We start from the raw sequence: 14751 nt of genomic DNA on the forward strand, positions 1-14751 counted from the left end.
TTAAAAAATTATGCTAAGTGAAACAAGGCAGTCACAGAAGGCCACATAACATGGTTTCATTTATATGAGGCGGAACAGGCAAATTGACAGCAACTATGAGCTGGGAGGAGGGGAGGAGTGACAGCTAATGGGTATGGGGTTTCTTTCTGGGGTGATGAAAATGTTTTGAAATTAGATAGTGGTGACAGTTGTACAACTCTGTGAATATACCAAAAACCACTGAATTGTACACTTTAAAAGAGCAAATTTTATGGTATATGAATTATATCTCAAGAAAGCTGTTATTTTAAAAAGAAAACAATGAATAAACTGAAAAGCATAATTTTGACGCAGGATATGAATATTTTCATTGTATATTTTAATACTACCATGACTGTGTCAGGAAAATCATAAATCAGAGGTTTCCTTTGGGGATCGTAAAGTTGACACTAAAATTGGGAAAGCATGTTTATAAAGAAACTTAATTCTAGGAAGTTACACGGTGAAGGCACAGTAACTCAGGTTTCTAGGAAGCTTTTCCCAAATATATGACTTTCTTGAGAGGGACTAAAATGAAATCAAAATGTGCCACAAATTTCTGCTTCTATATATTCTGCATGTGTGTTCATCCTTGTCCATGTTTCTACTCCTGGCCTACCAGATTGGAACCAGGAACTCAAAGCATGACACCTAAACCCCCTTTATTTAATAATAGCCCAGATTAAATAAACACTAACTGTTAAAATTACAGAACATTAGAATGTTAGGATTACACACAGGGGCCTCATATCATTATTTCCCCCTCCTCTCAATCCATTCCAGGTAGAGTCACGCATTCCAGAAATGCAGTTATCTGATTTCTTTTAAATGTTGAGAGAAAAGATCAAATACTTCTTTTAGAAAAGTTTGTTCCTTTTTACAAAACTTGTTTTAAACTGCCATACCAACTAAAACAAATAGAAATGCCAGGGTCGTTCAGACAAATAAGTAATAATGGGAAAACATTAGGTCTACTGTGATTATATGCCTAATTCAATACCATTTTGGCTTCAAACAGCAACCAAATACCTTAACACTGGTAGAAAAGCATTAAAAACCTCTCAAAAATAACTTCACTGTACAAAAATTCAGCTTAAGAGAAGAAATAAACCTTAAATCTAGCCATGCAATAACAGCATAATCCTACAGCTGTCCTCTCAGCCTTGAGGGAAACAACTGGATGGATGACCTTAATTCAGATGAATTTCCCTCACAGCATCACCTAGATGTAATACATTTCATTATTTCCATCTTTCTGAAAACAATAAAGGCCTGAATTCTAGCAAACAGCCAATGGTTTTAGAAGTGCTGACGGCGCAGGATTCTTTGATATATGTGGATGAGGGACTTGCTGTCACCTCACATGCCATACCTGGTATGCACTGTGCCGTGGCCTCAGTGGTAATGGTTGGAGCAACTGGGGGCTGCTGCTGACTGGAGCTCACTTCTGGCTCTGTATTAACAGAGGGAGAAAGGGCTACCTCACAGGAGGAGACCTGGCTGGGCAGATGGGGCAGGAACTCTTCAGAGGCAACTTGCTCATCCTGTCCAGGTAGCTGCAGGGCAGACAAAGGGATGCTGATCTGTTTGTTAGGATGGGATGTGCTCACAGGCATCTGCATGGCCACCTGCTGGTTGGCACCATGGGCACCAGGGGGTCCTCTGTTTGGTGAAGCCAGAGATACCCTGGCAGTCTTCTGGACGATTGGTCTGGACATCACAGAGGGGGAGGCAGACACACCATGTGGGTCAAGCTCTGTGCCAATGGCAGATGTTACATGGGGAATCAGCTTAGCAGACCCTACACAGGAGGGACCAGCATGAGTCTGAGGCTTGGGCTTTGCCATCTGTGTCAATGATAGGGCTGGTCCGTCTACCCCTCCAGTCAGCTCTGCATTTGCCACAATGTAATAATCTTCAGGAATCTCTTGTTTGATTTTCTTAATGATGACATCACTGCTGCATTCATCAACCATCTGAGCCTGGGAGCTTGAATGGAGAGAAGAAGGGATTATTCCAGGCCTTTTTCGAGCAAGGCTTTGAGGCCTTTGGGTTTGGGGTTCAAAATCACTATCCTCATCTGTAACAGAAGACTCACAAACCATGTCAAACAGGGTGTTTTCATCTTCATATTCTTCAACAGCTTCATCCAGTTCAGATGGCTCACTGCAATAAGAGAAGTCACAAGAGTCTCTGGTCCGATTACAGTCTAGCTTCGCTTTCACTGGTCTCCCAGGGTACCTTTCAACAGGGCTAGTTTGTGTCTCAGAGGGCACTCCAATTATACTCGGACTATCAGAGTTAAAACTTCTGTTATCTTGGAAACAGACCCTTTCTTGGGACCCAGCTCTGCAAGTGGCTGTCAGTGGCCAGTGATAAGCATGGCCAGCACTACAGCCCCACATTGCTGTCAGGTTCCCATGGGAACCTTCCGAAAGCAAGTGTTTCAGGTTTGGAATGAGGCTGCAAATGGTCCCATGGCTGTGGGCCCAGCTGACCAATTTGGACAGATTCTCAGATGAGGTATGAAGGCAATCCTCCATGTTACTGGATCAGCAGTGTCTTTCCTAAAGAAAAATAATCAAAATAAGAAGCCATTATTACCCAAGATATTCCCATATCTCAATTACTTCAATTTCCTTGAACTATGATCATCTGGCATAAAAAAACTCACTTCAAAACTTTATCTAGTTTTTATCACTGCATATGGGCAGGGACTGGAAGAGAATACAGGAAAAAGTAAAAACAGCTGATGCCTTATGGCCAGGGGATTTCAGAAAATTTTTGTTAGTTTCCTTTACTGTAGTAATAATGTTTGCATAAGGAAAAAAGAGGAAAAGAAAAAAGAAATAATTAAGCAATAAAAAAGAGGTGAGCTCTTTCACAATACATTTTACTTGCAAAGTCACAGAGAGCTTCAGCCAGGCCCTTAATACTAAAATGTGTATATTAGGGGCCAGCCTGGTGGCTCAGCAGTTAAGTGTGCACGTTCTGCTTCTCGGCAGCCCAGGGTTCACCGGTTCGGATCCGGGTGCGGACATGGCACCGCTTCGTAAAAGCCATGCTGTGGTAGGTGTTCCACATATAAAGTAGAGAAGACGGGCATGGATGTTAGCTCAGAGCCAGTCTTCCCCAGAAAAAAGAGGAGGATTGGCAGTAGTTAGCTCAGGGCTAATCTTCCCCACCCCACCCCACCCCCAAAAAAGTGTGTATTATTTGTATTAACCAAGAGGATACACTTCTAACTTCACTCTCCACCATCAGAAACCTCTTTACTAGAGGCAGAGCCAACAAAGACTTACATCCATTCTAGGATGGGGTCAGAGAAGGAAAGTCAATCCTCTGCTGGGCACCAAAAGACAAAAAACACAATTGGAAGTCCAAGGAGAGAATGAGGGGCTAAATCTGGGAAGTGGGAAGAAAAGTCTTTAGCTGAAAAGGGAGAACAGATTGGGAGGAGAGCAGCTAGAGGGCCCCTGCTGGGTCAGCGGTGTAGGCAGGCTCTAGATCAGATGCAAGGATAGGTAGGGTTGGGTGCCAGCACTCCAACAAAATCTTAGGAGCAGGCTTCCCACCTCCTTACTGTCTGAAATTTCTGAAATACTGCCTTTCACTTCACAATTAGAGGTAAGAGATGTGTCTGGTGTATTCCACCATCGGAGTTTCTTGTACACCCAAGGATAACCAACTACTAAACGGGAGTAAATCATTCTTTATTGGGCAGAGGTCAAAAGATTCATCACTTGTTATGGATCCCTGACTGGGTAAGAGTAAGGACACAATGGACAGCAAAAGTGAAAGGGGGCATGTGGAGTTCGCATATGAGTAGAAAGGTCAAGTAAGACTCTACCAAAGGCAACAACCTGGAGAAAACTGGGCAGTGAAAAACGAGGATCTTGATATGGGGTTTAGTCTGCCCTGATCATCTACCACTAGAGGTAGGCTCTGCACTAAGGCACCAAGATCTAACTGCAACGCCAGGCGGCCACGTGAAAGGACACAGGTGAGCCTCTATTCCCTGCCCTATCTCCACGGCACGCCATCAGCAGAGTTAGGTAAATTCAAGTCCTTTAACATGTTATGAGGCCTCTGTGATGCAGCCATGGCCAAGGTGAACCTCTCAAGTGTCTTTTCCTACTACCATGGCCTTTTCCCGCATTTCTTATGGTCCCCTCTTCTCTAAATGTAAGTTTCTCACTCCCAGTGGGCCTCTAAAAACTCATTCTTCACCTGGAAAACCTGCTCAAGACTAAACTCAGGATCACCTCCTGTTGAAGTCTTTCCTCTTTAGCCTCAGAAATTTATTTAGATTCTCTTCATCTGCGCCTGCATCCTCTCGAGGAACTTTGCCTTTGCTGTACTGACATATTTGACAATGACATTCTTGTCTATCTCCCAGACTTGACTAAGGATTCCCTGAGCACAGGGGCTATGATATAATTATTCATTCATCAATGAGGACCTACTTGGGGATACAGAAATTAATAAGACATGGTCCTGTTCTTGAGACCTTATAATCTATTGTTGGTAGTGAATAAATGAAGAATGAATAAATGAGTGAATATATAAATAATGGCAGCATCATCAACACTAATGAAGTGAACATATGTCTCCCAAAGAAGAAACACAAAATTTCCTCCAATCACTTTTATTGTAGTCATTCAAGGGATTAGAAGATTCTCTCCCCAATGGTGTAACCAAAACACAGCTGTCTTGTGTATGTAGGAGAGTAATACATAAACAACCAGATTTTGTGAAGCAGCACAGTAAACGGAAAAAATAGTGACTGCCGTGGGATTCAGGAACTTCAAATTCTAGTTCTGGAACTGATGTCTGTGGCCTCGGACAAACCACTAATTATCTCAGTCTAAAATGACAGGACTATATGATCTTTATGTTTCCTTCGCACTCTAGCAATTTTATGCACTTCTTTCATACAACTTCAGTTAAAGTAGAAATGCACATAAAAGAGAAAGACTGGTTTAGTCTGTTTTTTGAGCTTTCTTAACATATCTATTTCACTGGTGTGGCAGAGACTGCTATCTACCTATCCACTGTTCACTCTCTCTTATTCCTTACAGAGAGTCCCAGTTTATTGGGGAAGCAATACTCTCACCTAAAATATACTTCCCAGCTTCCCTTGAAACAGGGGTGGCCACAGGACACAGTTCTGGCCAATGATATGTACCTAGAAGTCACTGGGTGGGGCTTCTGGGAAAGCCCTTTGAAACACAGACTTGTCTGGTTTTTGCCTTCTTGCCCTTCCTGCCAGAACAAGGACATGATGACTGGACTCCAAGGCCATCTTGAGAGCATGAAACAAGAACTTAAGGATGGGAGAGACTAGCCAGAAGGAGCCTGGCTCCCTGGTGACATCAGGGAGCCACTGCATCAGCTCTGAACTACGTAGGATTCCTTGTTATGTAAGAGAAAGATAAACCCCTGATCTTGCTTAAGCCACTATTGTTGGAGCATTTGATTACACACAGCTGAACTTGATTACAAACTGATACACAAAAAATAATACATTCATCTCTGGTTTGTGAAACCTTAGAACCAAATCCTTCATTTTTCTCTGGAATTGTTTCTCAGACTGGATTCCACAAATAAATTCTTTGGAGGTCTATAATTCTAAGCCGAAATGTTTATAACTGCTTTCACTTCAATCATAACAAAACCTCAATTAATATAAGCATATTATGAATCATCTAAATAATCACCTTATATTTGAGTGTTGCCATGTAATTTCTGCTCTCCTTTGCTTTTGCATCTACACTCACATTAGTGTCCATAATCACCTAACGTGACATCATTCAACTTCCAATTCACTGGGAAACCTCTTCATACTGTATTTTCTTTAGCAGACATAAATACAGAATTTCCCTTTTGCGTTAATAAATTTTAAATGAAAGGCATCATGATTTGACATCATGAAAATGGCACATGTGATGGTGAAGCAATATACCATTTTGAGTGTCATAAGCTCATGAGAAAATAAAAGGGAGTTGAAATAAATCATATATGTTCATAGAAAGAAATACATTATGGCACAAAATTTGAATAAAGATGTCAAAACAGTTCAAATATGTAAAAATGTGACAGAATCAAAACAAAATATTGTATAAGAATGTGGAACTCAAAAGAACTTACTGTCCAGGTAAAAGCTACTATATGGTAGTAAAATAACACCTTTACTGAAGGCCCCACAGCCAGAAAAAAATTATAATTAAAATAAATGAAAGACAAAGTGGATAAAATTTAAAATTTGGTTAAAAGCTTATCTATGTAATTCTATAATAATCATCAACCTTTAAGAATCAACAGGTAGTAATCATAAGTCACTTTTATTACATTCTGAAGTTCACTAGCAATTTCATGAAGAGGCTCTTAAACTTTTCTTGAGTACCATAAAATGAAAATATTTTTCCAGTATTACTATTAATATATTTCAACCAAGCAACCAAAGTTAACTGGTAGTTATGAGAGCATAATTAGCTAATATTTAAGGTAATTGAATGGATTGAATCCAAGCTGACAAGTAATAGCTATCAACATACTGCAATATATTCGAAGTTGGATACAAATCAGAATCAACGGTAAGACAATCAAGGTATTTTCAAACTGCTGAGGATAAGTATTTTCTAGAATCTACTGATTTCCTTCAACAGTCTCATGATAAGCTCTATACCAATAACGCTTTTTCTACATTTTCAAGAATTGAAAAATAACTTCCAATAGTATTCTTCCATATCTGATATGGGCAACGACTGGATTAGACACAGCTTTTACAGAGTTATCATGCAACACTTCATTAAAAACTGACACTCAAGGAGTCCTGCCTAGCAGAGTTTATGTTAAATATGAGATTTGATTATCCTAAATTAGCAAACGAAGCTATAACATTATTATCACCACACTGTATATTAACTCAGGCAATCAGACATTCTATGCATTAGTATTTATATTACTACAGTCAAAATGAGAAGCACTTTAAATATAGAATTAGACCTTCTATCATTAAACCCAACATTGATCATTAGGTTTCAGCAGAACTATATAAAACTAACTATTATTACAGGTAATATTTTTTGAACAATTATTGTTCGCCAGGCATTGTTCAAGGACTTGACATACCAATAATCCTAATTCTACCAAGAATCCTGATGATTTAGGTGAATTTTAGCCTCATTTTATAAACGAGTACATTCATTTCACTTGGACAAATCAATGGTGGAGCCAAAATATGAACTTCAGTCTTACTTCAGGGGCCATGCTCTTAATTAACATACTACACTGCCCCAGCATTGTCATGATAGAAAGATACCATCTCAAGCCTGGTCCCCTATCACACTAACGTTGTTAATTTGAATTTGTTGGCATTATAGTTTTACTTTAGTTGAATCTGTATGTCTGTTTTGGTTTATAGCTATATCAGAACTACAAGCATAATTTTATGTTTATACATATTTAAATAACGTTATGATAAAAACGAGTTCCATAAAAATATTTTTCTTTCAAAAATTTGAGAAAAACTTCTTTACAGGAAAAAGAAAGTATAAAAAGATTATGTCACTTTCCAAAACCTAACAGAGTTACCAGCCAAATACCAGTGAATGTCTCGCTGGTTTTCACCTGACTTCACTTACAACAACCTGCCCCATAGTCCTTATAGTTTCTCTTTATAAGGTTCTGAATCTTTCAAAAGATTTGTTGTTGCTGTTGTTTTAAAACCACTAAATCTCAATCACTGATGGATGACAAAATGACCTAAGAAGAAACAGAAAATCTGAGTAGCCCTATGTCTATAAAAGAAACTGAATTAAAAGAAGATCTTCTCCAAAAGAAAGATTTCGCTGGTAAATTCTTTCACACATTCAAGACAAAAGAATACCAAGATTACACAAATGTTTTTTAAAAATAGGAGGAGGAGGGAGCACTACCCAATTTGTTTGAGGAGGCCAGCATAACCCAAATACCAAAATCTGACAAAGATATTACATCAGAGAAAATTACAGGTCAATATTCCTTATTTGATGCAAAAACCCATCACAGAACATTAGCAAACTGAATCCAACAATACATAAAATGGGTAATACATCATAACCAAGTAAGACTTACCCCCGGAATGCAAAGTTGGCTGAACATTCCAAAATCAATATAATCCAACATATTAACAGTCCATAGGAGAAAACCACACAATCATTTCAACAGATGCAGACAAAGCATTTGACAAAATTCACTATCTATTTATAACAAAAACTCTTAGCAAGGGGTTAGCTCCATGGCCTAGTGGTTAAGTTCAACATGCTCCGCTTCAGCGGCTTGTGTTCAGCTCCCGGGCGCGGACCTATGCCACTCGTCAGCGGCCATGCTGTGGCAGGTGATGCACATACAAAATAGAGGAAGACTGGCACAGATGTTAGCTCACAGCAAATCTTTCTCATCAAAAAAACCCCAAACTTTTCACAAACCAAATAATAACAGTAAAAACTTCCTCAAACTGATAAAGGGCACCTATGAGAAACCTATAGCTAACATCACATTTAATGTAAAAGATTGAATTATTTCCTCCCAAGATCAGGAATAAGGCAAGAACACCCACTTGCATCACTTTTATTCAACATTGTACTAGAGGTCATAGCCACTGAAATAATGCAATAAAAAGGAATAAAAGTTAGAAAAATTAGAACAGAAGAAGTAAAACTGTTTCTATTTGTAGATGATACGGCTGCTTATGTAGAAAATTCCAGAGAATTCACAAAACAAATGCTAGAACTCATAAATGAACTTAGTAAAGTGATAGGATAAAGATTAATATTTTAAAAATTAATTATTTTCTATACACTGGCAACAAAATATTACAAAGTCAAATTTTAAAAAATTGTATTTGGGGCTGGCCCCGTGGCTGAGTGGTTAAGTTTGCATGCTCCACTTCAGCGGCCCTGGGTTTCGCTGGTTTGGATCCTGGGGGCGGACACGGCATCGCTCATCAGGCCATGCTGAGGTAGCATCCTACACGCCACAACTAGAAGGACCCACAACTAAAATATACAACTATGTACTGGAGGAATTTGGGGAGAAAAAGTAGGAAAAAAAAAAAAAAGAAGATTGGCAACAGATGTTAGCTCAGGGCCAATCATTTAAAAAAAATTATATTTATAGTAGTGCCTAATACATTGAATACCTAGGAATAAATCTAACAAAAGATGTTCAAGACTTCTATACCAAAAGCTATAAACCATTGATGAGAGAAATTAAATGTGACCTAAATAAATGGAGATATATACCATATTTGTGGATTGGAAGAGTCAATATTGTTAGGCTGGTATTATTCCCTAATTGATCTATATATTCAATGCTATTCCAATCAAAATTCCAGCTGGCTTTTTTAGTAGAAATTGACAAATTGATTCTAAAATTCATATGGAAATGCAACAGACCAAGAATAACCAAAACAAAAGTTTTAAATAGGAATAAAGTTGGAGGACTCATTCTACCTGATTTTCAGACTTAGAATAATTTCAAGCTACAGTAGTCAAGATCATGAGGTACTGTGAAAAGAACAGACATATACATCAATGGAACAGAATAAGTGTCCAGAAACAGACCCACGCATATTTGGTCAATTGACATTCAATAAAAGTGCAAAGGCAATTGAATAGGAAAAGAAAATCTTTTCAACAAATAGTGCTGGATCAATTAGACATCAATTTTTTTAAAAAATCAACCTTGGGGCCGGCCCAGTGGCATAGCAGTTAAGTTCACACACTCCCCTTTGGTGGCCCAGGGTGCACAGGTTTGGATCCCAATGGTGGACCTAGCACCACTCGTCAAGCCATACTATGGCAGTATCCCACATAAAATAGAGAAAGATTGGCAACAGATGTCAGCTAGGGCCCATCTTCCTCACAAAAAAAAAATCAACCTTTAGTTATACCCACACATAAAAAGTAACTCAAATTAGATCACAGACCTAAATCAAAACCTAAAACTAGAAAACCTTGAGAAGAAATCATAGGAGAATATCTTTGTGACCTGGGGGTAGTCAATGGTTTCTTAGGAGGCAAAAAGCATGAACCATAAAAAAATTTGATAGGGGGCCAGCCCGGTGGCGCAGCGGTTAAGTTCGCACGTTCTGCTTTGGCAGCCGGGGGTTCACCAGTTCAGATCCCAGGTGCGGACATGGCACTGCTTGGCAAGCCATGCTGTGGCAGGCATCCCACATATAAAGTAGAGGAAGATGGACACAGACGTCAGCTCAGGGCCAGTCTTCCTCAGCAAAAAGAGGAGGATTGGCGGCAGTTAGCTCAGGGCTAATCTTCCTCAAAAAAATTAAATAAATAAATAAATAAATAAAAGTTCTTTAAAAAACAAAAAAAAAGATCAGTGATTAACAAAGCCAAAAACAAAATAAAATAAAACAAAACATGGTAAGTAATGGCTCCTTTAAAAATCCAGAAATAAGGTACGTTTCCTATTTTTCCTATTTATTGAGAATGACGTATACTCCCTATTGTGTTTTCCCACTAATTACAACTCTTAGAATCTAAGAAGTAGAGCATATAAACTTAATTTCCCCATATTCCTATTAAAGGATGCAATTTATTATATATGCTAAATACGGAAAAATATTCAAACAACTGAGATTTTACCCAAAGAAAGTCTCAAGAAAAAGTTCCAACATTAACGCACACAAATGTGCAGAAAGGAGATACTATTTAAAAAATACAGATAACCGATAGGGAAAGAATATTTACTACTATTGAGGTCTAAAATGTGCTTTCCAAAATTTAAAACACATCTATTGTTTCAAAAAACTTTTATACGTAAATTACATGTTAGTATAGGCATTAAAAGTGGGCTTATAAATAAAGAATTCACAGAATATAATACTGGCTTTCACTTTAAGATAGTGTATTTACTAATTTTCAAATGTCACAAGTACCATATAATTAATCACGTAATTTTTGGAAACAGAGGAATCTAAAAGACACTTTGTACCTAGTAATTTAAAAAAGTACACTAAAAAATCTTTTAATTCTACGCTATGAATATACAATGTGTATTTCATTTACATTTCAATTCAGTAGACAACTACTGAGTATCTGTTATATGCTAAACATTGTGTTATGGATTAAATTGTATCCCCCCAAAAAGATGTTTTACCCCAACTCCCAGTACCTCAGAATTACCTTATTTGGAAACAAGGTCATTACACATGTGATTGGTTAAATTTTGACGAGGTTATACAGAGGTAGGGTGGGCCCCCAAGCCAATAAGACTGGTGTCCTTATACTAAGACAACTATGTGAAGACAGACACACAAGGAGAAAGCCACATGATAAGGAAGGCAGAGAACTGGAGACACGAAGCAGCAAGCCACGGAACATCAAATATTGCCAGCAAGCCACTAGAAGCTATGAAAAGGCAGGCAGATTCTCCTACAGTTTCAAAAGGACCAAGGTCCTGCCAACACCTTGATCTAGGACTTCTAGCCTCCAGAACCGTGGGACACTGAATTTCTGTTGTTTTCAACCACCCAGTTTGTGGTACTTTGTTAGGCGGTCCTAGGAAACTAATACACACAGTGTGAGGCATTCTAAACATAAAGAGAAATAAGACTAGAGTTCTTGACTTCAAGAAGCTTAGACTTTAACAGTATGTTGTCAATTAATTAATAGACTATGTACAATATAAGTATATGTTCCAGAATGGGGATAATGATTAATTCTACTCTGGGGATGATGAAGGCAAAGAAAATCAGGATCTGCTTCCTGACAAAGGTGAAGGCATTCTAGACAAAGGCACTGTAACTTGAAACAGTATGAGGATTTTGGCCAACTATAAGGAAATCAGTCATTACTAGATTGTGACACATAAGATGGAACTATGGGAAAAGATTAAACTGAAGAATAATACAGGGGCAAAAGCATGATGGTTTCTCTGTAACACACAAAGAGCTTGGAGTTTACTTTATGAAGGGACTGAAATCAGAAAAGACATAGGCCAAACTCATATTTTAAAAGATCGTTTTTGAGACAGATTAGAAGGTGGAAAGGGGCAAAGGAAGCTACTTCAGGAGTCTAGACCAGAGGGCTACGGAATGGACCAAAGGGCAGATCTGTTAGAAGATAACAGGCAGCAATTGGTGATGAAATGCGTTGGAGGGATGAGGGTGAAAAGAGAGGCCAGAATAATTCCCAGGTTTCTGTCTTGAGAGCCAGAATAGATTTGTTCTCACTCAAGATAAATATAAGAGGAAGAATAAATGTATAGTTTAGGAGTGATGATTTGTTGGATTTCCTTTAAAAAGCAATGAACTCAGGGGGCTGGCCCCGTGGCCGAGTGGTTAAGTTCGTGCACTCCGCTGCAGGCGGCCCAGTGTTTCGTTGGTTCGAATCCTGGGCGCGGACATGGCACTGCTCATCAAACCACGCTGAGGCAGCGTCCCACATGCCACAATTAGAAGGACCCGCAGCGAAGAATATACAACTATGTACTGGGGGGCTTTGGGGAGAAAAAGGAAAAAAACAAAATCTTAAAAAAAAAAACCAGCACTGAACTCAGGAATCACTGATTTTGATGGCATAACATAAAGTCTATGTAACTTACAAATAAAAACCTCCAATCTGTAGACAAGTATGCCTTTCTATGAAAATGATGCCCTGTCTGACTCTGGAGAACCATTTAAGATAACTTTAAAGTAGAAACCATTTCAGTTGACTTTCAAAGTCATTTTAGGTTTTCTGAGTGAGACTATATAAAATATATGTCTTCAGAAAAAATTCACTAGTTCACCTAGCTTACTTCCTTGAGTCAAATGTAACATGTGACCTGTCACTCATTCTTTAAAAAAATATTAAGCATTGTGAAGCACGGGGCTGAACCCTGGAAACAGAAGGGTGACAAAGACAGACAGTCTGTGTCATCACAGCATTTATAGTCTAGAAGGAAAGAGAAATAATAAAACAAATAATTTCAGTAAGGCATAGTGAGTGCTACAACAGAGATAGAACAAGGTGTTAAAGGAGCATGAGGCAGGGGCATCCAACCTAGATGAGAACAGGTCAGGGTAGGTTACCTAAATAACCTAATGATGTGCAGGTTGAGAACCAAGGGACGCAGAGAAGGTAGTAGGATGAGAGTCAGGAAAAGCAGTCCTGTGTGAAGGCCCAGAGGATACAGAAAACGTGCCAGATTTGAGGGAACGGAAGTTGTTCAGTATGGGTGAATGGAAGAACACAGGGAGGAAGATCTTCACTCTTCAGAAGGAGTGAAGATGTACAAGATGTGTCTGAAAAAGCCAGCGAGGGTCAGATCGTGAAGGTCTTGACCACGTAAAAGACTTTGGACTTAATTATAAAGATCACAGCAAAGTATTTTACGGTTGGAAGCAAGAAAGCCACTTTAGAATCATTCTTCTGATTATAGTTAGAAGAGACAGGACTAGAGACAGCAAACCAGTTAGGAGAGAGAACACAGTAATTCAGATAACCTGCCTTGGATAGTGGCAGGAGGGATGTTAAGAAGAGGACAGACTGGCTAACCAAGTTAAGAGGCAGAAGACGAAAGATTGGATATGGGAGGTGGGAGGAAGGAAGAATTTATAGATTCTGATTCGGCCACTGAGAAAGGGTCTGATTTATGCCATGTTACTTTGAGGTGCCCTTAAGACACCTAAAAGGAGGTACCAAACAGACAGCTGGATATATAGATCAGTATAAAGAGACTGACAAAAGGAATGATGCAAAACATCTATGAACATTTTTGCACAATCATAATATAGAGAATAAAAATTGGATATCCAGGGGCTGGCCCTGCGGCATCATGGTTAAGTTCAGCTTGCTCCACTTTGGTGGCCTGGGTTCAAGAGTTCAGATCCTGGGCAAAGACCTACACCACTAGTCAGCCATGCTGTCGCAGCAACCCATACAAAGTAGAGGAAAACTGGCATGGATGTTAGCTCAGGGCTAATACTCCTCAAGCAAAAAAAAAGAGGAAGATTGGCAACAGATGTTAGCCCAGGGTGAATCTTCCTTAGCAAAAAAAAAACCCCAAAAAATAAATTTAGATATACAAACAACATTGACAATATATAAAACAACAACATGAACTCTGAGCTCAAGGAATTTCAGTTCATTTAGGGATTTACTCAAATCTGGTTGGGGGCTGCTGGAGGGAGGAGGGGGAAGAGTTCTTTGCCAATTGATGGCTAACTTTCCTATATCTCAGCAGTGACAATTTTTTTCCTATGTTTCTGTTTCTTTGACCATTTTTATAGGAATTTAAGATGAAAGAGAATTAAATGTATGAGTTTTAAACTGTGATTGCATAGACATCATTTTGACAAGTGTCAGTGTTCAGATTACCCAAGAGATGATGTCTGGTAAATCAAAATGTCGGGGAGGAAGACAAATCCTTACCCTCTCTAGGTCCTTCTGGCTGGCCTAAGAATTAAAGTGACATGAAACAGAGTAACAGGAGAAAATCAAACAAAGCTTTATAACATGTATACATGGGAGAAACCCAGGAAAGCTGAGCAACTCACCAGAATGACTGAAGAAGTCATCACCTTAAATACCATTCTTAGCCAAAGACAAGGAGGGTGTTGGGGGTGGTGGTTTGAGACCTCAAGGTGGGGGGGGGGGAGGCAATTACATGAAGATGGAAATGTAAATGGACCAACTATAGACAATGTGACCTGAGAGACACGTTTTACATTACATTAGCTCC

The 14751-nt window shown here is 39.0% G+C and overlaps 1 protein-coding gene across 5 annotated transcripts in view; it reads right to left on the reverse strand.

The window, feature by feature from the left end:
• The window catches only part of KIAA1958 (KIAA1958 ortholog), a 149714-nt gene that overhangs the window by 77410 nt on the left and 57553 nt on the right, over positions 1-14751 (reverse strand). For all 5 annotated transcript variants that reach the window (XR_011506285.1, XR_011506286.1, XM_044779040.2 and 2 more), the window contains exon 2: positions 1391-2585. Coding sequence is in view for 3 of the 5 variants with exons in the window: in XM_044779040.2 (XP_044634975.1) it covers positions 1391-2561 (1171 nt within the window). In the remaining 2 variants the exon portion in view is untranslated. The remainder of the gene's footprint in view (positions 1-1390; positions 2586-14751) is intronic.

The sequence above is a fragment of the Equus asinus genome, chromosome 10 (assembly GCF_041296235.1).
Source record: "Equus asinus isolate D_3611 breed Donkey chromosome 10, EquAss-T2T_v2, whole genome shotgun sequence".
Taxonomy (NCBI): Eukaryota; Metazoa; Chordata; class Mammalia; order Perissodactyla; family Equidae; genus Equus; species Equus asinus.